At 38.8% G+C, this 24,714-nt stretch overlaps 1 protein-coding gene across 1 annotated transcript in view; it reads left to right on the forward strand.

Annotated features, from left to right (window-relative positions):
- The window catches only part of Adamts19 (ADAM metallopeptidase with thrombospondin type 1 motif 19), a 212,827-nt gene that overhangs the window by 180,970 nt on the left and 7,143 nt on the right, over positions 1–24,714 (forward strand). Inside the window, exons 19-21 of the mRNA XM_055622751.1 lie at positions 1,830–1,965; positions 7,410–7,614; positions 8,528–8,680. Of these exons, the coding sequence (XP_055478726.1) occupies positions 1,830–1,965; positions 7,410–7,614; positions 8,528–8,680 (494 nt within the window). The remainder of the gene's footprint in view (positions 1–1,829; positions 1,966–7,409; positions 7,615–8,527; positions 8,681–24,714) is intronic.

Here is a 24,714-nt window from a genome sequence, read left to right on the forward strand (position 1 = left end):
GCATGCCATCCTGCAATGCTTGATGGTTCCATGTGTAGAAGCAGCAGCACCCACATCCCCTCAGGCTTTTCTTCCTTTTCTTCCTTTTCTTCCTTCCTCTCTCTCTTTTTTACTTTAAAATTTAGATATTTCTGTTTTGTTTCTTTGTAATTTAATTTTATTTATATATTTATTTATTAAAATTTGTTCACTTTGTATTCCTGATGCAGCCCCTTCCTTTATCACCTCCCAGGCCTACCCATCCTCCCTCTTCTCCCCCTGTGTTCCTTCCTTAGTCCATGGATAGGGGTGGGCCTCCTCCCCTTCTAGCTGACCCTAGAGTATCAGATCTCCTCAGGGCTGGCTGCATCATCTTCCTCTGTGGCCCTCTAAGGCTGCACACACACACCCCGCCAGGGGGAGGTGATCAAAGAGCCAGCCACTGAGTTCATGGATTGAAGAAAGAAACTTGAATGGACATGGAAAGACACTTTTTAGAAAAAAAGGAAGAGTTATCAACATGCCTTTGTATCTTGAAAAGATGCAGTATGAGAACACTAATAAGTCAAGGAAGAGGGGGAGGAAATTGCATAAGAGGCCAAATGCTCCACATTCTTCCAGTCAGTGCACGCCATCTTACCACACCCACAGCCGCAGCTGCTGCTTTCTCTGTCTGAGTCCAGATGCCAGGTGGAAACCAAGCATTCAGCTTCAAACTGGAGTGGAGCTTTCAGCATTCAGATGCCTTTTAAATAATTTAGAATATGCATGACCAAAAGATAATATTTTAGGGATATCATTGTCTTTGAGTTTCAGTTTTGAAATTACTGTTGTATGTTGGTTCCAAGACATGTGATGTTAAACAAACAAACAAAAAAAAAACTGCACTAAAATATAACTACCCTATTTCTTGCAGCATTCAGTAGTAAAATGTGATTTTGTTTTCTATTTTATTTGATATAATAGGGGCATCCTTGGATTATAATCTTTATGAACTTGATTTTTAATATCAACATGATGATTCATGAACTGGGTTTGCCATAAGTTACTATTCCAGTAATTTGGATCTTTGGTTTGCAAATGACATTTCCACAATCTAATGAATCTAAAAAATCAAGATGACCTGCTTTAATCTTAGTTGCTGATAACATTGATCAATAAATTAAAAATATTATTCAATCTCTCACCTGGATATTATATATAAGGATTAGACTGAGAAAATGTAACTAGAACACACTTACTAGACTTTTAAAGTTGTTACAAATATCACTATCAATGGGGTATCAAAAGTGCCTCTATGAAAAATGAATACAAAATACAAATAATTTTCTACTGTTAAAAGTTTTTATTGTTATAATAAGCTTGTGGTTTTTAATCAAAGAAAAATGACAGCCATTTCTAGAATTCTTAGTGCCTTTGTCAAAAGCACTAAGATGAAGCTCTAAGGCACACTCAAAAAAAAGTGTTCTTTCTTGCTGTAGAGTAACCAGTAATGTACATGCAAGCAATGAAATCTATACATGTTTTTCTACCTGTTTATGTGCTTTTGGGAATCCTCGTCATGGAGAACAGGCTTAGAATGTTCTATCCATACAGACTGTTTGACCACTTAATGCTGAAAGATATATTTTCAGTTAACATCTTGTTAATTTATCCTACCTACATCATGTAACATAGCAACTGCCACTTACCTTTGAAGGAACAATTCTTAAGCCTAGCGGTACATTTTGTGATGTAACTTAGTATCATATCCATTGCTATAACCTAAAATTGGATTAAACTTTCTGAAAATATCCATTTCGCAAAGGCCTATACTGACATCGTATTATATGCCCATCTGCTCTTTGTAGGAGAGAGGAAGACAATAGTGTCCTGCACAAAAATCATGAGCAAGAACATCAGTATTGTAGACAACAAGAAATGCAAGTATTTAACGAAGCCAGAGCCTCAAATTCGAAAGTGCAATGAGCAACCCTGTCAAACAAGGTAACCATACTCTAGCAGGCATTGCGTGCTTTAGCTGCTGAACTAACTCAGAATATTATGAAAATCACCTTTTCTTCAGAACGTTACAAAGAAATACATATCCAAGCGTGAACATTTGAAATAAGCAAGATCTTAAATTTAAGAAGGAATATGAATCACCCCTTCAGATTATTGTTGTTTAACTGAATCTTGCTATTTGCTTCAGTATTCTCCGAAATGAATTAGAAGTTGACAGGAGGAGGTAGAATAGGGCAGATCTGGGCAAACCCAGCCCCAGGAAGACAGTGAGAGACATGGGGTCCTTGTGGCCATGGCAGTCAGGTTCTCACTCCTCCAAAAAGTCTCAATTCAAACCGCCCAGTTCCTGATATCTGGCCCCCAGACACCCAGACTGGGCTGTGATTTCCTCAGTGAATGCTTGGAAACAAGACACTCAAGCACATGAATGGGGAACGAGAAAGCAATGCCAGCAGCCACAGGTGTAGAAGAAGAGCCCAGCCTTAGGAAGCAGACGTGGAAGCAGACAGGAGTGTGGACCTATGAATAAACTTGGCGCGGCTTCCATAGTTGGGCCTGAAACTTCACATGCTTTCTCATAAGAAGGAATGGTGTATTTAGGTGAGACAGCCCAGTGTCAAAAACCCTACCATGTTTAGAGGTGGGTCTGATAAAAAGAAAATGAGGGTACATTGTTTCTCTAGCATGGTGAAAGAATGAGTACTTTAGCTGACACTCAGGATTGTCGAATCGTTGCATTAGAGTTGAAAGGTCTCAGAAAGTCAGAGAATTGATCCCCTTCGTAATGGCTTTTGCACTGGAATTTGGGAGAATTTTTACACTGTAAGACTCAGACACGCAAAGAGCACACACCAGCTTTGTAGTGCTATGCTGCTAATCTTCCCAGTAACTTCCTACCACAGAAGGGAAGCATGGGGAGCGGGGTATGCAGTCAGAGAAGCAGCACCGCCAGTTAAGCTATTTTTCACTTTTGTACTTAAATCTCTTTGGGAATCATTGTTGCCTCGGCTTATGTTCACTTCTGAATCTCATTTCTTTTCCTCTCCTATGCTGAAGTCTCCCTGTTCCCACTGCTTTGCAAAACAAAACTATTAAGCCCTACTGAGTGAGTTCACCCCATGTTGTGAAAACTGATGTTTAGGAAATCTTATCTTCCTTCACCATGTTGACTTTTCAAGCCTCATTTTGCTATGGATTCAGTGTTCTTAAGTTATTGAAGTTCGATTCTTAGTTTTTCCCTTCTCCACTGAGAGACCTAACCCCCACATAGGGATATACTTCTAAAAAAAGAGAGGGATGATTTGAAAAGAATTTGCAGAAGAAAGTACATTAGTATGCACCCTAAATAATTATAGGATCATCATCATTATCATAACTATTATTATTATTTAGTTTTCCAGAATAGGGCTTCTCTGGGCAGCCTTGGCTGTCCTGGAAATAGCTCTGTAGACCAAACGGGTCTTGCACCTAGAGATCTGCCCACCTCTATCTCCCAAGTATTGGTATTTAAGGCATGCACCAACATACACAGCTAATTTATTTTTATAAAGTCTATATATGCTAATTTATTTTATGGAATATTCTCAACATTAAAACACAATTTATTTTATACACTGTATACCTCTGTAAATGGCTTAGTGGATGAAGACGCCCAGTACCAAGACTGAGCATCTGAGTTCAATTCCCAGGTCCCACAGTGTGGAGAGAGAAAATTGACCTCATATCTATACACACACACACACACACACACACACACACACACACACACACACTTGCTCTCATAAAAGCAAGTTAGGGGAGGTCAGAGCATCAGAAACTTGACACAATTGGTCACATTATGTCCAGAGTTATGGAATCAGAGTGGTGGATATTTTTGCTCAGCTAACTTTCTCCTTTCTCTAAAGTCCAAGATCTCTGTTCCAGAAGTGGTGCTGCCTGCATTTAATGTGGCTTTTCCCATCTCAGTTATACCAATCTCATCTCCTCTCATAGGCATGCCTGGAGAGATCCTGTTGCTCTGACAGCCAGTATAAACCATCACATACATCTACTGAGAAAAAACGCCAAATAGTCTGTGTCACCTTATGTGCCAAATACAAAATAGATAGTAGAGGAAATACACAAACAAGTGACATTATGCATATTGAGCAGGTAGTATTGGTATGTTTAGACATATATGTGTATATACACAAGTATGTAATAATAGTTAATAAAATAAGAGGCAATGAATTTTAAAGAGAGCAAGAAGGGGTATGTTTAAGGGTATAGAAAGGGAAATGATATATTATTATATCCATAAAGGAAATAATTAAAATTAATAAACAAATATCTCTGTGATGTCTTACAGATGAGGTCATCCAAATGTAGATCAACTCTAAAACACAAAGAATGTTTTTATCCTTTTAAAAATTTATAGTTTAGGTCTTTTTTTTGAGAAATTACCAACGAGTAAAAATTATTATCATCCATCATTATATTGACTATGTGAGAATCAGGTTTATTACAAAACACTGAGGTTCCATGACATCACATGGAATCTTAACAGCTATATCTTTGGTTTCTAAAGGTTGAGGAAAAAAAGTACTAAGAATAATTTAAGTTGTGATTATTTCCAAAAATAAAAAGCAGAAACCAACCTAAATTTGGCTGCTAACTATTCACTTTAGGAAAAATCAACTAAGGGACTCCAGTGCAAGATAATAGAATGGCACCCCTCTTAATAAACCAACAAACAAGAACCCCCTATGAGTGAGTCCTAGCTGCAAATGTTACTCTCAGAAATGGAAACACAAAATTTGGTAGAATTAAACCATCTTTGGAGATGCAAACTTGTCTACAAGAGAATACAGTACTTCAAAATGTGGGTCACTACCAGAAAGGCTTGGGCTTGATTAATTTTGATATAATTGTTCACTGTTTCTGGGAAACAGAGAAACCTAAATTTTATTTCTAGAAATATTTAATGAAAAGGTATTATTGGAAAATTTATTTATATATATATATATATAATCTCCATAAAAGAAAAGGAGTACATTCTAGTCAGGCAATACTGGGAGTTAACACAAGCCAGGTGACAGAACTGTGGAAATGTCGAAGCCTGTGGGTCAGAAGGAAGAGCATTCTAAGAGGAAGTTGTTTATTGCCTGATTGGGATCCAAGGGTTGAAATGGTCTGAGGTGAACATTTTCAGTGTTTGGAGAGCATGCTAAGCACATGGTTAGTTTTATGAACACACAGAAGATGAAGATGCATGTGTAGTGTAAAGATAGATTATTTAAATATATATCAATATATTACACTATCTCCCTTTCTGGTGGCCTCTCTCCCTCTGTGCAATTTTAGTTATACATAGTCAACACAGCCCAAAATAGTAACCAGAATATTCTTATCTGTTTGTTTGTTTGTTTGTTTGTTTGTTTGGAGGGAGGGAGGGAGGGATGCCAAGAAATTCTTGTAGAAGTCAGAAGAAGACAAGCAGGGATTGGTTTGTTTTTGTTTTGTTCTGTTTTTTTTCTTTCGTGATTGGTTTTTTTTTTCTTTCATCTTGTAGGTCCCCATTGAAATTGGATTGTTAGGCTTGGTTTCAGGCATTTTAACTCTCTGAGTCATCTCGCCAGTCCTGGAATAGCTATATAAATAGCTATACAAATAGTTTTAAATTCCATGCCTTCTGAGTGGCACACTCAAATTCAACTCTGTTCACTCCGTTGTACCTGGTATGTGAACCATTCTTTGGTCTCACATATTCATGCCATCAATATTATTTTTATAGTCAGTCACCGTGGAACTGTCTCAATTGTCAGACAGACTGTTTATATTTGTGTGGCGCTTACAAGGTAGCTTTGCGCTGTGTCACAGTGCCCTGGCCATTCCTCCTGGCCTGGTCATTCTCCTCATATAGGCATATGATACTTCCACTGTTGTTGGTGATTGATATTTATTATAGCTTTATCTTTTACTTAAACAGTGGTTATTCCTAAACCAGCTCTATACCCAAATGACCACACAGAGACTAGGATCTACTTAGTTAACCTAGAGCACAATGCTGGTCAATAGTTACTCCATCCTAAACATCCAAGCCCGCAGTTTCCTCCCATTTAGATTTCCCACATTATACTTGCTTTTAGTCATATCTTAGGTCTGGTTCATCTCTCCTGGTGGTTCCAAATCCACTCCTGCTGATCTCTCCTCTCAGACTCCTTCCACTCGCTTCTTTCTCCTCCCCTCCGGACCAGGTTGTCCAACTCTATTCTCTCCATTGCACAGCATGGCTGGTTGTTTTATTGAAATTACAGAGAACAAATGGTGGCATGTTTACACAAACTTGAGACAGATGATGCTTAGAATAAACATCACAATGCAATGTCCGGATTGAAATCTGATAGTGGGAGAGAGAAATCAGCATTTGAATGAACAAGGGTAAATTGTATACATTCCACAAAAATATACCAACATTCCACATTGCAAAGTTCATGGTAAATACAGTACAGTGGAACAGGAGGCTGTTCCTAACATAGGAACTGGTTCTTTCCTGAAATTAAATTTGGGTAGATGATCAAGCTAATCCCATTGTGATATGTATCAAATTATTAGAGGGAATGGTAATGTAGATACATTTTACTACCCTGATCATTGCTTGGAACTAAAATCTCTTCAACTATTAAAATATATGTGTGTTTTGGCTGAGTGATTAAATCATTAAAACTTAAAACAAATTATTAGAGTCCAGAAGATAACTAAAATGAGATCATTTTTATTAACCCATGTCTGTGTTCACATCAGAGCTGGTCAGTGATTAAGCTTAAGCATAGATTAAGCTCTAGCTGTGACATATGTCTCCAAACTTACTGAATGTCTGTTCGATTCAGTTTGCCTTTCTGTAAATGGCCATGATAGTTGTGGTTCCTAATGCATTTATAATTCAAAGAAAAAGAACAATTCTGAAACATTTTCTTTTTTTTTAAAGATTTATGTATTTATTACATATACAATGTTCTGTCTGCATGTACACCTGCATGCAAGAAGGCTTCAGATCTCATTATACATAGTTGTGAGCCACCATGTGATTGCTGGGAATTGAACTCAGGACCTCTGGAGGAGCAGCCAGTGCTCTTAACCTCTGAGCCATCTCTTCAGCCCCCAAAACATTTTCTATGCATGGTTATCCTGTACAGGATGTGTTGAGCAGAGAAGTTAGCACAGAGCACCTTGGGAGTGGCACCATATATAGACTTTGAGCCTTAAGAATGTAAAAGAGATAAGGATTACGGATCATTCAGGGAAATGCACAAATGTGTTATGTTCAAGGTAATTATAGCATAAGTAAAGTTAACATAAATGACCATTCTTCTAACCCTAACCGTGTTGGGTATGGGCTAAGTAGACATCTTTCAACTTATTTTCCATGACCTTCGCTTTACTTTTAGGTGGATGATGACAGAGTGGACCACCTGTTCACGAACGTGTGGAAAAGGAGTACAAAGTAGACAAGTAGCCTGTACACAGCAGTTGAACAACGGAACCCTGATTAGAGCCGGGGAGAGGGACTGCATAGGGCCAAAGCCCGCGACTGCCCAGCGCTGTGAGGGCCAGGACTGCATGACAGTGTGGGAGGCAGGAGTGTGGTCTGAGGTGTGGCGCATGTCCTACTCCTGTCCCCTTTTCCTTCTCTGACCCTTTCCTTCCCCGAAATCTTGTTGCATCATGTTCCAAATTACTACAAGTGACAGCTGGTGTGCAGAGTTATTCATTTCTGTTGATACAAAAGGAGAAATGCTAATTTTGAAAATATAAAAAAAGAAAAGATATTGACATAACCCATAGATCATTTCGTCTGTATTTTAGACTTTTGATTTTTATCATCTATATTCTGTGAGCCCTGCTGACGAGGCACACATTACTGCGTATTTGACTTCTTGTATGTCTCTGAACATTTAAAGGGAAAATTAGCAGTTAGCAATCATTTTATATGTGCAGGCCACGAGATTTTGCTTCATAAGTGAAGTTTACATATAAATGCAAATGTAAGAATATTATTTACTCTTTTATATGTGGGAGCAATATAAATAACAGGAATTTATTCACTCAAAACCCCTACATAAGTAATAAAGCTACAGTTTGTACCAGGATGAACTCACTATTCCACAGTCTTGCAAGCTTGTAGTGTGCTACATGCAAGTGTTTTCCATGCGAATCCACAGTGATAACCTCGGATTATCATTACACATGCTTTAACATAATTATATATGTCCCTTGTTGCATACATTCAGTGACATCTGCAAAGCAGTTTTGGTGTATAAGTGCATGGAGCCCCACAAACACGCTTACGTGATACGTGGGCAGCGTCCACCCCCATCTAAACATGCATAAAATGATTCGTGTACATAATTCCCTCATCTTGTATATAATATAAAGTGATGGACATGTTCTGTTAAATATCTAGCTGTCTTTTTAAAAATAAGAGAAGCGGCAGAAACCATTATTGAACGTTCCTTAATCCATAGCCTGTACCAACTCTGTTCAAACCTTTAATATTATCTTCCAGTGCTCCGTGAAGTGTGGCAAAGGCGTGCGGCATCGGACCGTGAGATGCACTAACCCAAGAAAAAAATGTGTCCTCTCCACCAGACCCAGGGAGGCTGAGGACTGTGAGGATTACTCAAAATGCTATGTGTGGCGAGTAGGTGACTGGTCTAAGGTGAGAATGATCTGTGTGGCATTTAGGAGCCATAGAGAGAAGAGGTGGACATCACAGGGGTAGGGTGTTCCATGCCCAACTTTAACTCCTGCCCAATTCTCTGAGATTATCATCTCTCAGGAATGATGTTAATGACTGAGACAAAATATATAAAGTGTCTAACATCATAGTTGGCATAGAAATAGGAGCTGTAAAAATAGTGAACATTATTTTATTGCTAACATTTTTGGTTAGATTTCTTCCTCAGAATGTATTTAATAATATCTCTGATAGAGAAAATGCTATAAATGAGTAAACTCACGCTACAGTTAAAGGGTGTAATGTCCAGCAGAACAGCAAAGAAGGGACAGGATACAATCCTTTTCTGTTCAGTGTTTTGGGTTGTACACAGCAGAATTGGAAATGACCAGAATTTTTCTCCCAGTTTGGTAAAACAAGGTTGGAACAAGGTAATTAACCTAGGGGCAGAGAAACATGCAAGGAGAAGGTATGTCACAGATGGGGACACCAGCTCGTCAAGAGAGGGACCAGGATAACAGTGGTTAAAGTTAACTCAAATGGACGGAATTCATTTGGGTGGGGAGCAATTTTATTTCGTGGTAACATTAAACTTTGCTAAGAGTTTTCATATGTGGAGGCTCATATATGATTAGACTTGGAATATCAGTGAGCTGTATGTTTTAAGATGAAACTTGTCCTAGATCCCCAAGCGTAACAATTCCATCAGCTATGGCACTGGGTTCACCGTAGAACATGTGGTGCTGCGTGCCCTACTTGAAATATAAGTACCCTCTCCTGGTTTCATAAATGAAAAGAAAGCTGTGCCACAGCGCAGCAATCATGGTAGCTTTCCACAAAATCAGCCGAAGAACATTCTGGAAGAAATATTTTCAGCATATAAAGCATCGTATCTATAAAGCATTTCAGTATATAAAGCGTCCTCAGTGTTGGTGCACATGAAAGCCTGGATATTTAAACTCTAATCTCTTTTCTTGTGTGTATGGATGTGTCGCATGGGTGTTGATGTGTGGGTGGGAGACTTAGGTGTGGTGTGGTGTGTGTGTATGTGTTTTCACAGGTGTGTGTTTATGGCTTTCTTCCCTAATAATAATTTGCACACTAAGACTGCATTTTTAGTTCTTTGAAAAGGTAATGTTTTTTCACTATTTTCAACATTCATATTTCACTTTAGGACTCAGATACACTTTAAAAACAAACATTGAACCTGATCTATAAGGTTCACATTTCAGTCTGAATGACTTTCAGGCATCAGCAAATTCAAGATTGCCCAGAATCAATTTCTATCATGTACAGGATTTGTTTCACTAATTCTGTGAAGAAGAAAAACACACTAGGTGGAATTCAAGAACTCTAAAAGGGTGTGTTCTGATGGCTGCATTACACCTGAGCACATTGATTCAGCCATTAAATGGAAAGTAGACACATAGGATTTAATATAATGAAACGTCTTTGAAGGTACATACCAGATGAAAATGCAGAGAGAGCACTAGTTAAAGTTAGGGTACTCTCACCTGTTGGGTTTTTTGCCAGTTAGTTGTTTTATGTTTCTTTGTTATGTTTTGTCTTTGTGTTTGGGGCAGACACAGGAGGGCAAAAATTGATGGAAGACCTCTTCTTCTATATCTCTACCTTGTTTGTTGAGACAGACATTCTCCCTGAACCTGTAGCTTGCTTTTTAGGCTAGAGTAGCTAGCTGTCCCCAGGATCCACTTGTCTCTGCCCTCCCAGGGCTAGGATGAGAGGGCAGCTATGCTTGGCTTTATATGTAAGTGCTGGGGTCTAACCTCAAGCCCTCAAACTTACAAGTTACCACTCTACACACAAAGCTGTCTCCTTGGCTTCAACATTTATTTCTTGTAGCTAGTGAAGTTCTAAATGCTTTTTTTTTTCATTTTATTTACTTTTATTTGTATTTTGGTACTAGGTATCACACCTAGGGACTCATGCTTTTTCAGCAAGTGCTCTAACACCAAGCTCTCGGGCCAACCTTAGATGCTTTTTCTAAATGAGACAGTTCTTCCCAGAAAATATTTGGATACCATTTTTGCTGGTGAATTTATTGTCAGCTGACACAAGCCAGGGTCATCTGGGAGGAGGAAACCTCAACTGAAAAATGAGCAAACAAACAAACAAACCTCCATCAGATTGACCTGTAGGTAGGCATGTAGGATGTTTTCTTGATTAATGATTGATGTGGGAGGGCACAACACAGTATGGACAGTTCCATCTCTGGGTGGGTAGAGCTGATGTGTCTAGGATAGCAGCTAAACAAATCGTGGAGACTAAGCCAGTAAACAGCCCTCCTCCATGCCACTGCTGCAGTTCTGTCTCCAGGTTCCTGGCCTGAGTTCCTGTTCTGACTGTCCTTAGTGAGGGGATCTCATTAGGACATGTAAGCCATAGGAACCTTTCCTTCTCTGAGTTGCTTTTGTCATTGTGTTGATCATGGCAATGGACTAGGACACCATTACGTAAAATGAATTCTATTTTCCCAGCTTTTAATAGAAATATTTCAAATGATAATTATATCCTAGTTAACTGCAAAACCCAAAATATATACTTTAAAAAGCAGAAAATGTTGGTGTTCCTGTAATGTCTGACACAGAACTTGGGACACACTTGAGGTGCTGTGTAGAAGCAGGACTGACATAGCTGTCCCCATGGAAACATTGTTACTTTGGATTAGTAAAATGTACATACTGTGGCCTTGCATTGTGTCTTACGCAAGAGAAAAATTAACTTTGGACGGTATAAAGAACACTGATTTTGATTTTTATGCTAGATTTGAAAAAAAAGGGTTTTTCAATTTTCCCATAATTATATATAAAATTTACATAATCATAAATGAAATCCACAGGTATAGTCAGATCAAATACCTTCTAACTGGGCTATGTTGCTATACAGCTAAAACACACGCCTCATGAAGCTCAGGGAAGAGGGTGATTCCAACGAGATAATTGTTCTTTATTCTGGGATGCTTAGTCTTTGTTAGCCTGTTCTTTTTTCACTCAGTTCTCATTCTCAATCTCATTATTCCCAATCCTTCCCTCTCCCCTCACCCATATCTCTTTTCATGAAAATATGTTTTTTTTTCTTTTCCTTAGAAACTTTTTTTTTCCTTCTTGAGGTCTCAGCATCACAAATCCAAACAGCAATGTGCACAAATGAAAACCAGCAGCTTCTTGTGAATGCTCCTGATTTTACCCGTATTCTACTTCTAAGATAGGGCTTTTATGTCAAGATGAAAAACATCCCAAACAATTACAGAGGAAAGGGACAATGCTGTAGTTATTATGTTCCAGTGATTAAAGTGTTCAGGGACTGAGAGAACACAGATCTCTTATTCTTATCATCTGGGTCTCTACACCAGAAATAGCAACAAGATGTGTGCGGTTGTGGCTGGATGCTTGTGTTCCCCTGAGGGCAATTAATCTGTCATCTTCACTCAGTTTCTACCCAGAGTTTTATACTATCAATACACCTAAGTAGACCTAATATTAAAACTTGGTTTGGCTTTGATCAGGAATATTGAATTTGCTGTCCATAAAGTGTAAGACAGACACAGAATGCACTAAGTCAGTCAGAAGAGAAAACGAGCCCTCAGGCTCTCCCACTGCCTAGGAGTCATTAAGGAAATGGATACCAGTCAAAGGCAGATGCAGAATATGGCTAATGCCTTAAACTCACTCATTGCATTTACATTAGCCTATGGGATTTCTAGCATTTATATTTGGGATAGTTTTACGTAAACAATGAAATAATTGCTCTCAGCTTAAGGAGCAGAGGGACAAGGTCCAAGGAGTGTAGCTTAATACTAGAAAACTTGCCTAGCATATGCAAGGTCCTGGGCCCTAATACTACCTAAACAAACAGACAAACAAGCAAACAGATCCTCATGTGAAAAAAACAGAACTGCTGATTTCTAGGTAGATTCACTGCCATGGACATGGCCCATGTTAATTTCATTGAGCTACAGAGCTTCTAAAACTAGGACACACATTGTTGGAACCCTAGTGTGGCTTAGGTTAATGGTTGCCACGCTGTTTTGTCACATTTTGACTGTCTGATACAGATGTGGCCTGAAGATCTTCCTTAGGGGAGGGGAACAGGACACACATGTTTTGTGGTGACATGAGTTTATATTTACCCACTTAAGCCAAATTGAAAAGGAACATCATTACTTGTGCTTAATAAAAAGGCCATATTTTCTCCCCAAATTTGGCTTTTCTGCCTTTATGTGGACTTCTACGACTTCTGGTTTGCATTACTGGAGGCCAAGAGAAGAGCAAACAAATGGATCTTATTTACCTGTTACAGAGAATTTTGTCCTTTCTTGGAGCGTTAATGGGTCTTGGTCTTCCATGATATATTAACAAATGATTTATGTCATTGAAATAAACTAATTACTTTTGTTATAATGTTAGATTTACTTCATACTCTAAAAATCTAAGCTTATTTGGTACTGGAAAATTACCAAAATATGAAAAATGAATATTTGAATCACATATCAAATCATGGCATTTTTCAACCAGCACTTGGACTACATGTTATTATGAGTCTTTTGAAATGTTGTAAACTTAAGTGATACAGTCAATCATTTTGAATGAGTTAATTGTACACGGAGTTGGAAATATCTCTGTGTAGACACAAAGCTTGGAGGACACTGAGTCATTTTATCTTATCCCTGGAAAGAAACTACCACTAAATAATCATCTTAAATTAATAGTAGAGAAAATTTCCTAGACAAAAAAAAAAATCTAAAAACTAAGGTAATTTTTGTAAGCAGTAGATAAAATATATCAGTCTATCTAAACACTTTCAGGTTGTAAAATAAACATCAAAGAGGGTAATAGTTTCACTTACTTTATGTCATCCTATTTGTGATGATTTTCTAGTTTTAACTAGTTATAAATCTCAAAATTGTGCTTCATTTTAATTTTGTAACTGTAAAAAGCCTCATCCTTCTGGATTAGTTGTAGTGAAACACACACACACACACACACACACACACACACACATATATATATAATATATATATATTATTTTTTAAAATAATTGTATACATTCACTTGTATCCCAGCTGTAGTCCTCTACTTCTTTCCCTCCCAATCCTCCCCTCCCTCCCTCATCTCTTCCCTGCCCCCTTCAGAGTCTACTGAGAGGGGGGGTGTCCTCCTCTCCTTCCATCTGGTCCTAGCTTATCAGGTATCTTCAGGATGGTTGCAATGTCCTTATCTGTGACCTAGCAAGGCTGCTCCTCCTCAGCGGGGAGGGGAAGCTCATGAGTTCATGTCAGAAAAAATTCCTGTCCCCCTTACTAGGGAACCCACATCAATACTGAGCTACCATGGGCTATGTCTGAGTAGGGGTTGTAGGTTATATCCATGCGTGGTCCTTGGTTGGATAAACAGTCTCATAGAAGTCCCCTGTGCTCAGATATATTTGGACCTTGTGGAGCTCCCTGCCCCTCTAGGATATACTAATTCCTCCTTCCTTCATATGATTCCCTACACTCTGCTGAAGGTTTGGTTATGGGTCTCAGCATCTGCTTTGAGACACTGCTAGGTAGAGTCTTTCAAGCCTTCTGTGGTAGGCTACTGTCCTGTTACTTGTTTTCTCCTATTTACAATAGGAGATAGGAGAAAACAAGTCTTCTAGATGAGGTCTTACCCCTGGACCTCTTTCTTGCTAATCTTCTTTAGGTGTACATATTTTGGTATATTTATCCTATCTTATAGGTCTATCTAAGTGAGTATATACCATGTGTGTCCTTCTGCTTTTGGGATACCTCACTCAGGATGATTTTTTCCTAGATCCCACCATTTGCCTGCAAAATTCATGATTTCCTTGTTTTTAATTGCTGAGTAGTATTTCATTGTTTAAAAGTACCACAATTTCTGTATCCATTCCTCCGTTGATGGACATCTGGGTTGTTTCCAGGTTCTGGCTATTACTAATAAAGCTGCTACAAACATGGTTAAGCAATTGTCCTTGTTGTGTACTTGAACATCTTTTGGATATATGCCTAGGAGTTGAATCTTGAGGTCAGATTGGATCAGACAATTCCTAATTGTCTGAGAAAGTGCCAGATTGATTTCCACAGTGGTTGTACCAGTTGACATTCCCACCAGCAATGGAGGAGGGTTTCTCCACAGCCTTACCAGCATGCATTATCTCTTGAGTTTTTGATCTTAGCCATTCTGATGGGTATAAAGTGAAATCTCAGGGTCGTTTTGATTTGCATCTCTCTGATGGCTAGGGATGTTGAACATCTCCTTATGTGTTTCTCTACCATTCTATATTCTTTACAGAGAATTCTCTGTTTAGCTCCATACCCCATTTTTTAATTGGATTAATTGAATTATTGCCTTTTAACTTCTTTAGTTCTTCATGTATTCCAGATATCAGCCTTCTATTAGATGTTGGGTTGGTGAAGATCCTTTCCCCAATCTGTAGGCTGTCTCTTTGTTCTAATGACAGTGTCTTTTGCTTTACAGAAGCTTTTCAGTTTCATGACGTCCCATTTATTGATTGTTGCTCTTAGTGCCTGTGCTGGTGGTATTCTGTTCAGGAAGTTGTCTCCTGTGCCAATGAGTTCTAGGCTCTTCCCCACTTTTTCTTTTAACCGATTTAGAGTATCTGGTTTTATATTGAGGTCTTTGATCCACTTGGGCTTTAGTTTTGTGCAGGATGATAAATACGGATCTATTTTCATTTTTCTGCATGTAGACATCCAGTTGGACCAGCACCATTTGTTGAAGATGCTGTCTTTTTTCTATTGTATGGTTTTGGCTTCTTTGTCAAAAATCAAGTATTCATAGGCGTGTGGGTTTATTTCTGGGCCTTCTATTCGGTTCCATTGATCCACCTTTCTGTTTCTATGCCAGTACCAAGCAGTTTTTATTGTTATTGCTCTGTACTACAACTTGAGATCAGGGATGGAGATACCTCCAGAGGATCTGTTGTTGTACAGGATTGTTTTGGAGATTCTGGGTTTTTTGTTTCTCCATATGAAGTTGAGAATTTTTCTTTCAAGGTCTGTAAAGAATTGTGTTGTTATTTTGATGGGAATTGCATTGAATCTGAGATTGCTTTTGGCAGGATGGACATTTTCACTATGTTAATCCTACCGATCCATGAGCATGGGAGATCTTTCCATCTTCTGATGTCTTCTTCGATTTCTTTATTCAGAGACTTGAAGTTTTTTTCAAACAGGTCTTTCACCTGCTTGGGTAGAGTTACCCCAAGGTTCTTTATGTTATTAGTGGCTATTGTGAAGGGTGTGGTTTCCCTGATTTCTTTCTCAGCCCTTTTGTCTTGGGTATACAGGAGGGCTTCTGATTTTTTTGAGTTAATTTTGTATCCAGCCACTTTGCTGAAGGTGGTGAAACACATATATAACCTAGGCTATTATAATCCAATTTATCTATTGTGCCAGAGCTATAGACTCTAAAGAAATCACTATCACTATTTTTGAGTACCTAGCATGCTTTTTTTTTTTTTTTTTTTTTTTGAGAAAGGGTTTCTCTGTGTAGCCTTGGCTGGCCTTGCTTTGTAAACCTGGCTGGCTTCAGGCTCACGGAGATCTGCCTGCCTCTGCCTCCCTGAGTGTTGGTACCTAGCATGCTTTTTAATAAAAAGCTCGAGGCCCAGTAAAATGACCACTGAGTAATGATGTTCCTTGTCTCAATACCTGATGAACTGATTCAATCCCTAGGACCCAAGTGGTGGAACCGAAGGAACTCCAAGTTGCCCTCTCATCCCCCCATATTAACTGGTACATGCATGTTTGCACACTACACATGCAACACATACATACACACACACACACACACACTTTTTATACTGTTGCTTTTGAAATTGCAAATACATTTCTCCCCTTCCTATCCCCCTCCATTTTCTCACATATACCCCTCTCTGCTCGCCTTCAAATTTATTCCTCACTCCTTCCCCAATTATTATTGCATGCTTATATGCATATATACTTATAGTCCCAAATGCAACTGCACAATACTTCTTGTATGTATGCTTTCCAGGGCTGACCACTCGCAGTTGACAACCAGTTGGTGTCCTCTCACCTGGGGAATTCCATGTGTCCCACTCACATCTTTTCTCACTTGACTGTTCATATAGGCTTGAAACCACATAGGATTTTTCCATCCAGTTTGGTATGTTCATTGGTATCATCCTTGTTCAGCCCAAACTTGTTGGTGATTATTGATCTGATTGAAAAGAAGCTCAAAAGTAGAGTATACAGTTGAATCAATTAAAAATGTACCAGCTCTTTCCATAATTGTACTTTTGTGTAATCAACCATCATAACTGTAAAAGAGTCACCGAGTTATGTAATTATTAAGTTAAAACAACTCAGACCTAAGGATAAGATCAAGTATTAGTTTATTTCTCCGTCACAGTAATAAAAGACTTACAAAAAGCAACATGGGGAAGAAAGAATTTATTTCTTTTTACAGCACATAATACTTCGTAGAGAGAAGCCAAGGCAGGAACTCCAGGCAGGAATCTAGAAGCAAAAGCTGACACATAGACCACGGAACACACAACTTACTTATTTGTTGCCCATGGCTTGCTGCGTTTGATTTTTTTCTATAACCCATGACTACCTGTTCAAGAGTGAAAGGACTCACAGTGGGATGGGACCTTTTGTATCAATTATTAATTAAGAAAATGTTTCATAGCTGTCCCCAGCCCAGTTTAATGGATGGAGGCATTTACTCAATTTGGGATCCCTTTTCCAGATGACTCCAGTTTCTGTCATGTTCACAAAATCTAATTAACACAATTGAACCTTTATCAATTTGACAAACACAAGACTATTAAATTATAACCTTTCCTTTCTTTTTGATCTTCACAATCTTGTGTCAATTTTATAATGTAGCATAGCATAACTTTTAAACTACCACACCCTTTTAAAAAATCCAACATTAAAAAGGTCAATATCTCTTCAAAATATCCAGTCTCTTAACTGCAATCTCCTATAAAATCTAAACGAAGTTATATACTGCCTTTCTGCAAGAAGGAAGAACTAGGACATAAAATCAATCACACTTAGGCAAAAATAAGGTCAAGCAGTTTAGCTCTAAATCTTGTAGCTCAGTAACTAACATCTGGATTCACTCACAGTCATCTGGCTTCTAACGGGCTTTGGCAGTCCTATCTCTTCTGCTCTGCCACATACAGTACACATAGCTCATACCCTAGGCTCAGGCCAGCCCTGTGCCTCACCTGCTGCTGTCCTTGGTTGTTACCCCACAGTGTGCAATAGTGTGAGTCTTTATTCATGTGAGGCGGCACCTGCACCGATGGTCTCTATTTGTCTCTTTTCAGGAAATTCCTCCCTACCACATAGTGGGAAAGCTCAGCCTCTCCTTATGATCCTGTAATCCTAGAAATGAGGCTGTGCTTTTACCAGTGGTAACTTCTGCCCTCTCACAGTGCCAAGACTCAGCTGCTTTCCATGACTGCTCTTTTTGAAGACTTCCCAAACTGGTGTGATGTGGAAGACACTTATTACCAACTTTAGCTACCAGCTTGAGATGCAGCTTTGGCCATCTCTGGACCACAGCTTCCGTGTGCTGACCCTAAAGAAATTCTACCCAGAACACTTAGCTCAATGATGCTGGCCTCTTATTCTACAGCCCTACATAGTTAACATTGGTTACCCCAATAAAACAAAGCTTTTATTTACACAGATTCTTAAATCAAAATATCACACAAAAAGCCTTGTTAATGTCACAGCAACATATTATGTTCCTCATACCATTTTCTGTATTAGTTTTGTTTCTCTGTTGCTGTGATTAAACACAAAAAGCAACTTGAGGACGAAGTGATTTATTTGACTTGTAATTCCATGCTCCAATCCATTAAGGAGAATATAGAGGCAAGAACTCACTGCAGGAATCTAGAGGTGGGAAATGAAACAGGAGCCAGGGGAGAAACTCTTTGTTCTGGTTTTCTTTTAGTGGTTTGCTCAGCTTGATTTTGTATATAACCCATGATGAGCACCTGCCCAAGGGGGTGGCACCATCTAAAGTGCAATTGTCCTGCCATACGTGGTAGAGCTAGCATGTAGAAAACCTGGGATTAGACTCCCCAGTGTTGGGAAGAGATGCTTGTAACTAGGCAGACAAATAGAATATTTATCCACTACCATGCTGATCTTTGTGTTTTTCCAGTTGTCCAGCTGTTGATGTGTGCAGGATTTGATTATACCATTTCCCATATGCACGAGGAAACCTTTGCGTAGGGTTGGATCTGTGTTGTAGTAGATTGGAAGCGACACAGCACAATGGTTTGAATTGTAAATAGGCTGTACAGGTTCTGGGTTCTTAACCAACTGCTTTCTGCTTGCTGTAAAACAGTTGTCATTAAAATTATTGTTGACACTAAAATTAGGATTGGCAGTGGTGATAGTGACCTGTCACTTGAGTAGAAACTATGAAGGAAAATTCAGGAAATTTTTGAAGGCAACTTCAAGGATCCAGATTCATCTGAATCCCTCAGGAATGTTCTGCACTCTGTGGTTAGATCACTTTTTTCCTTGATACTGAAGATTTAATCCAGGATCTCACTTGTCCTAAACACACACTTTTCCACAACCCACAGCTTCATCCCCATGTTGCCGAGCCATGTAGGTTATATGGGCCTTTTGAGCCACACACTGTAGATCAATATTTTTTTACAGTAACAAAATTAACCAAAAGCATCACATAAAATTTTTTTCTAAACCATCATGGATTTCTTGCTTCTCTGGCCCCTTTTAGGCTAAGACCTTAGACCCCACGGTTCTTTGCATGTCAACTCTGACTCAGTACTAGCTTCTATCACATCTTAGTCAGTGTGCTGTCGCCATGGAGAGACACCACGACTGTGGCAACTCTTATAAAAAGAAAGCATTTAATTGGGACATGTTTATAGTTTCAGAGGTTTTGTCCATTATCCCCTTGGCAGGGAGCATGGCAGCACACAGGCAGAAAGAGTAGCTGAGGGTTCTACATCAATATCTTCAGGCAAGATGAGAGAAAGCTGCTGGATCTGGCTTGAACAGAAACTTTGAAAGTGACATACATCTTCTAACAGGGCTAAACCCACTCCAACAAGGCCACACCTCCTAATTCCTGTCAAGTAATGCCACTGCCTAATGACCAAACATTCACATCTATGAGCCTATTGGTATTCAACATTTACTTTCATATTTCACTAATGCATTTACCTTGGTTATTTGTGGTTTCTGCTAATCATTTCCTTAATTTCAAAATCCTCATAACAAGTCATTAAGCTTCCATATTTTGAAGGAAACACCCCTTATGGTAGTGTAATGTCATGGACTCTATTGTCCCCAACATTTGATTTTATCTTGTATGGGGTATGTGGTGGTTTGAATAGAGAGAAGAAGGGAGTCATAATGAAGCTGAGTGGTTAGACTCCTGCCTTCTTTCTTGGAACTAGCTTATGAAAAAGTCCCCGTGGCAGTCAGTGGTCCCTCACACTTTTTTGTATATTCATTATTTCCTAAAGTCCGTAGCTCACCTCAGCTTTCCTTCTGTTAAATAATGTCAGCATCATTCATCTCCTCAGCTGCCAGGGCAGGCGTTCTTCTCTGTTCACAAGTACGATTTCTCCTTCTTGATATTTACTCCCAATGTGATAATATAGTCCCTATGCCTTTGTCTCCAGGGATAGTCACAGTATCCTTATGGTGAATTTGCCCTTCAGGCCCATCCATTCATGCAAAATCACTTTGTTGCTTTCTTCTGCAGCCCCTATACTTCCAGAAAATCCCCAGTTACCCTACTGTCCATTCCCAAATCCTCTGTCCTTTAACACTTCCCATATTCTGACCTAAGTGAAACATTCAGAACTGTCTACTCATCCTTGTTTTCAATAACCAGAGTGTTTCCATTAATCCTGGCTTGAGCAGGTCTTCCTTCTGCAATGGCAATTTCTCTGTAGACTCTCTGTAATTCTTCTGACCATGCAAGTCTTCAAGGAGCAGCTCAAAAGTTTCCACAGTAAAAGAAGCTTCAGAAATCCTTGGCACTGGACTGGATTATTGTTATGCTAATTGGTTATTGTCTTACATTGTTGTCGTCTTATCTGAACTCCTTACCCTTCTCACAACTGTCTCAGCAAACAGACCTTTGTAGTATATGTAAGAAGTGATGACTGAATATGGATCACTCCTATTTCTCTTCAGGTAAACAAACACACTTCAAAATGTTATTTCTTTGGAAAATTTATGATTTTCCTGGATTCAATTCTACAACTGTATTTCATGTCAGGTATATATATATCTGTGTGTGTGTGTGTGTATGTATGTATGTATATTTATTATGTATATATTATGTATGTAGTCTGTTTCATTCATTTATTGATTGATTGATTGATACAAGATCACAAAATATAGCTTGGGATAGACTAGAAATCACTGTGTAGCCTGAAACTTGAGTTGTTCCTGCCTCAGCTCCTGAGTTTGGGGATATTTCATATATATTAGGGCAAGAATAAGTGTTTATTAAAAATAACTTTAATAAAATTAAACCAATATAATAATAATAATAATAATAATATTTTCATTATTTTATATTTTTCTTGAAGTAGTAATTATTATTTATTACAATTTATTCACTTTGTATCCCAGTGTAGCACCCTTCCTCAGCTCCTCCCGGTCCCACTTTTCCTCCTTCTTCCCCCCTTCTCCACTAGTCCACTGACAGGGAGGTCCTCCTCCCCTACTATCTGACCCTAGCCTATCAGGTCTCATCAGGACTGGCTCTATCCTCTTTCTCTGTGGCCTAGTAAGACCACCCTTCCAGAGAGAGGTGATCAAAGGGCAGGCATCCAGAGACTGCCCCTGCTCCCCTTGCTAGGGGACTGCCTGTGGAAACTGAGCTGCCCATGGACTACATCTGAGCAGAGGGTCTAGGTCCTCTCCATGCATGGTCCTTGGTTGATTCATCAGTCTCTGCAGAACACCCTGGGCCCAGAATTTTTGGCTTTGCTGGTCTCCTCGAGCAGCTTCTGTACCCTCCAGGTCTTTCTGTCTCCTCCTTCTTGCATAAGATTCCTTGCACTCTGCCCTTCGTTTGGCTATGAGTCTCCGCATCTGCTTAGATACCTTGCTGGGCAGAGTCCTTCAGAGGACCTCTGTGGTAGGTTCTTGTCCTTTTCCTTATCCTCTCCTGCTTCCGATGTCTATCCCATTTGCCCTTCTAAATGAGGACTGAACATCTTCCCTGGGGTCTACCTTGTTGTTTAGCTTCTTTTGGTCTATAGATTTTAGTCTGTTTATCCTATAGTATATGGCTAATATCCACTTATATGTGAGTATATACCATATGTGTCTTTTTACATCTGGATTACCTCACTCAGGATGATCTCTTGTAGTCCCCACCATTTGCCTTCAAATTTCATGATTTCCTTGTTTTTAATAGCTGAGTAGTATTCCATTGTGTGGATGTACCACAATTTCTGTATCCATTCCTCAGTTGAGGGACATGTAGGTTGTTTCCAGATCCTGGCTATTATGAATGAAGCTTCTATGAACATAGATGAGCAAAAGTATAGTTTTATGTAGCCGAACATATTATATCACTTTTTCCTATACAGTAGTAGCTCAGACTATTTTAACATGCAATTTTAAAGTAAATCCATCCGTATTTAACTATCCTGACATTGGAGACAATAAAGATTTCTAAGGTTGAGTGTGTGTGTGTGTGTGTGTGTGTGTGTGTGTGATAAATGCAAATGAGTATGCTTTGAAGATTCTCTGTTCTGTCTCTCCAGTGATGGGGTTACAGGAGAGCAGAGCTATGCCAAGCTTTTTATGTGGGTGCTGGGCATTCCAGTTCAGGTTCTCATGCTTTACAAATGCTCTTACCAGGAGAGCCATCTCACCAGCCTTCTTAAAGTTTAATGGGGGGATAATAGACTCTGGCATCCTGGTGACATGATGTGGCTGGAATACTCACCACTTGGTTAGATAGCAGCTGTGTCACCTGGAAGGGCAACAGTGAAGAGAGTGGTTCTCTCTTGACAATTTTTTTCTGAGACCTAGCAAATATGTGGCTTCTGTCAAGGTTAAGGAAGTTAAAGATGGCTGCTATGTGCTAATATGTGTGCTGTTTGCCATCAAAGCTTTACTTATCAAAACTCTGTAAAGTTAAATTCTAAAGTTCAAATAATTCATTTCTCTCCCTTACCTGAGCAGAAAAGAATGTAGTCAGCATTTGAGAGAACTGTTGAATGAAACCTGGAAAGTATCTCAATTTAAAACGAAGTTTAATCTCTTTGGTTAAAGTGTTCTGTGTAGGAAGATAATACAACAGAAGCGTCTGGACACCTGTCCTGCCTTCCCTTAGCCTCTGTGGGACCCTCTGATTCTGGGCTGAGAGCTGACAAAATGCCAAATGTGTGAAACTTGTTTGTCAGTTGCTTTGCTGTAACCCATCTCTATATTGATCAGTGTACACTCGATATTGGTTGTAGACTCACGGCCTTACCACAAGGTATGAGGTTCTCTTCAGTCATTCATAAGCAATCTGATATGATCTTGCCACATTAGTTTTCTGTACTTGCTTTAACTACGTGCAAACATTCCCTTAAACATAGCAGAATACTTAGACCTTTAGACTGGAGAAAGGGGGGGAGGATGAGAAGAGAGGAGGGGATGGTAAGGAGGGAGGGAGGGAAAGAGGAAAGATGGAGGGAGGGAAGGAAGAAAACAACACTCTCAAATATCTGACATCTAGGAATGAATCAATAACAAATACCCACATCTTAAATAAAGCCCATAAAACTCTTTTAAAAAGACACCAAAACGCTGGCGAAAATAAACAGCTCATCTTAGGGAACCAGCGCAGCTTTTGTCCGTTAGTGTGCATGTTTCACACTCACTTCATTACAAAGTTGAGCGGGAGCTGCCAAGCGTGCACATAAGCCCATGAGGAATGCTGCCCTAATCGTTTCCAGTGGAAGTCGCCTTCAGCTTCCCTCTGAGGTCCACTGCTACTTCACTGTGTTAAACCACTTTAGAATATCTCATTATTCCCAAAGACAAATGCCCTGACTCAGTGCCGCCAGCTTTGTAAGAGATTGGCACTTAACCATTACAGATTAGATCATGTTTTCTAAGACTGTCCATTATATTGGTAGTTGAAAAAAATTTTCAATCCCTGCCAGTGACAATTTTCCCTTAATTTAGGAATTTCTATTTCTTCTAACAGCCAGCTGGAAATGAGTAAAGTATTACAGAGCCTTCCTTAGTGTTTGGCCTAGAGAAAACACATTCTCTCCAAAATATATATCTTTGGCATTGTTTAGAACTAAGGAATCTTGGGTAATCTCTATGAAGGCCAACTATAAAAAATATTATTTTTAACACTTAAATACATTGATTATTTTTTATTTTCAACAACATTTTAAAATAAGTCTAACTTACATTAGGCTTTAAAATCTAACAATTTTAAAATAAATACCCATTAGAGATAATTTTACAATTGAGTTTTGCACCTCACCGGTAAAATCTTTAAAGTGGCAGTCTACAGTGTTTATAACTAGAAGAAATTTGTAGTCCCTCAGGACTGCTTGTAACTTTCAAAGATTAATGCTTCTATAAGCTTGATGATAAATTATTTGTTTATAATAATAAAAAATATACACTTCTATATAATCAGCTCTCTCATTAGGTCTAAATAGATAAGAACTCTAAGTATTGAGAATGAGAGACAGAGAGCTAGAACGCAAATATCACTTTTATGACTATACTCAATCAAGGAGGGAAAATCAAAACTATATTTAGCCAGTAATTTAGAATCTCAATATCTTTTCTCTAGAATCTCACTGTTTTTAAGTTGGATTTAGAAGTCTTGTATTAGACCCATGTTAAGAATCACGTGTTACTTCAAATGGCATCTGCATAAGCAAATATAAAATATTTCTGTAACACCAGTTGGTTGATAAGTAGATTTGGTCATTATTTCACAGTGTAGTTTGAA

The sequence above is a fragment of the Psammomys obesus genome, unplaced genomic scaffold (assembly GCF_907164565.1).
Source record: "Psammomys obesus unplaced genomic scaffold, mPsaObe1.curated_primary_1811, whole genome shotgun sequence".
Lineage (NCBI taxonomy): Eukaryota > Metazoa > Chordata > Mammalia > Rodentia > Muridae > Psammomys > Psammomys obesus.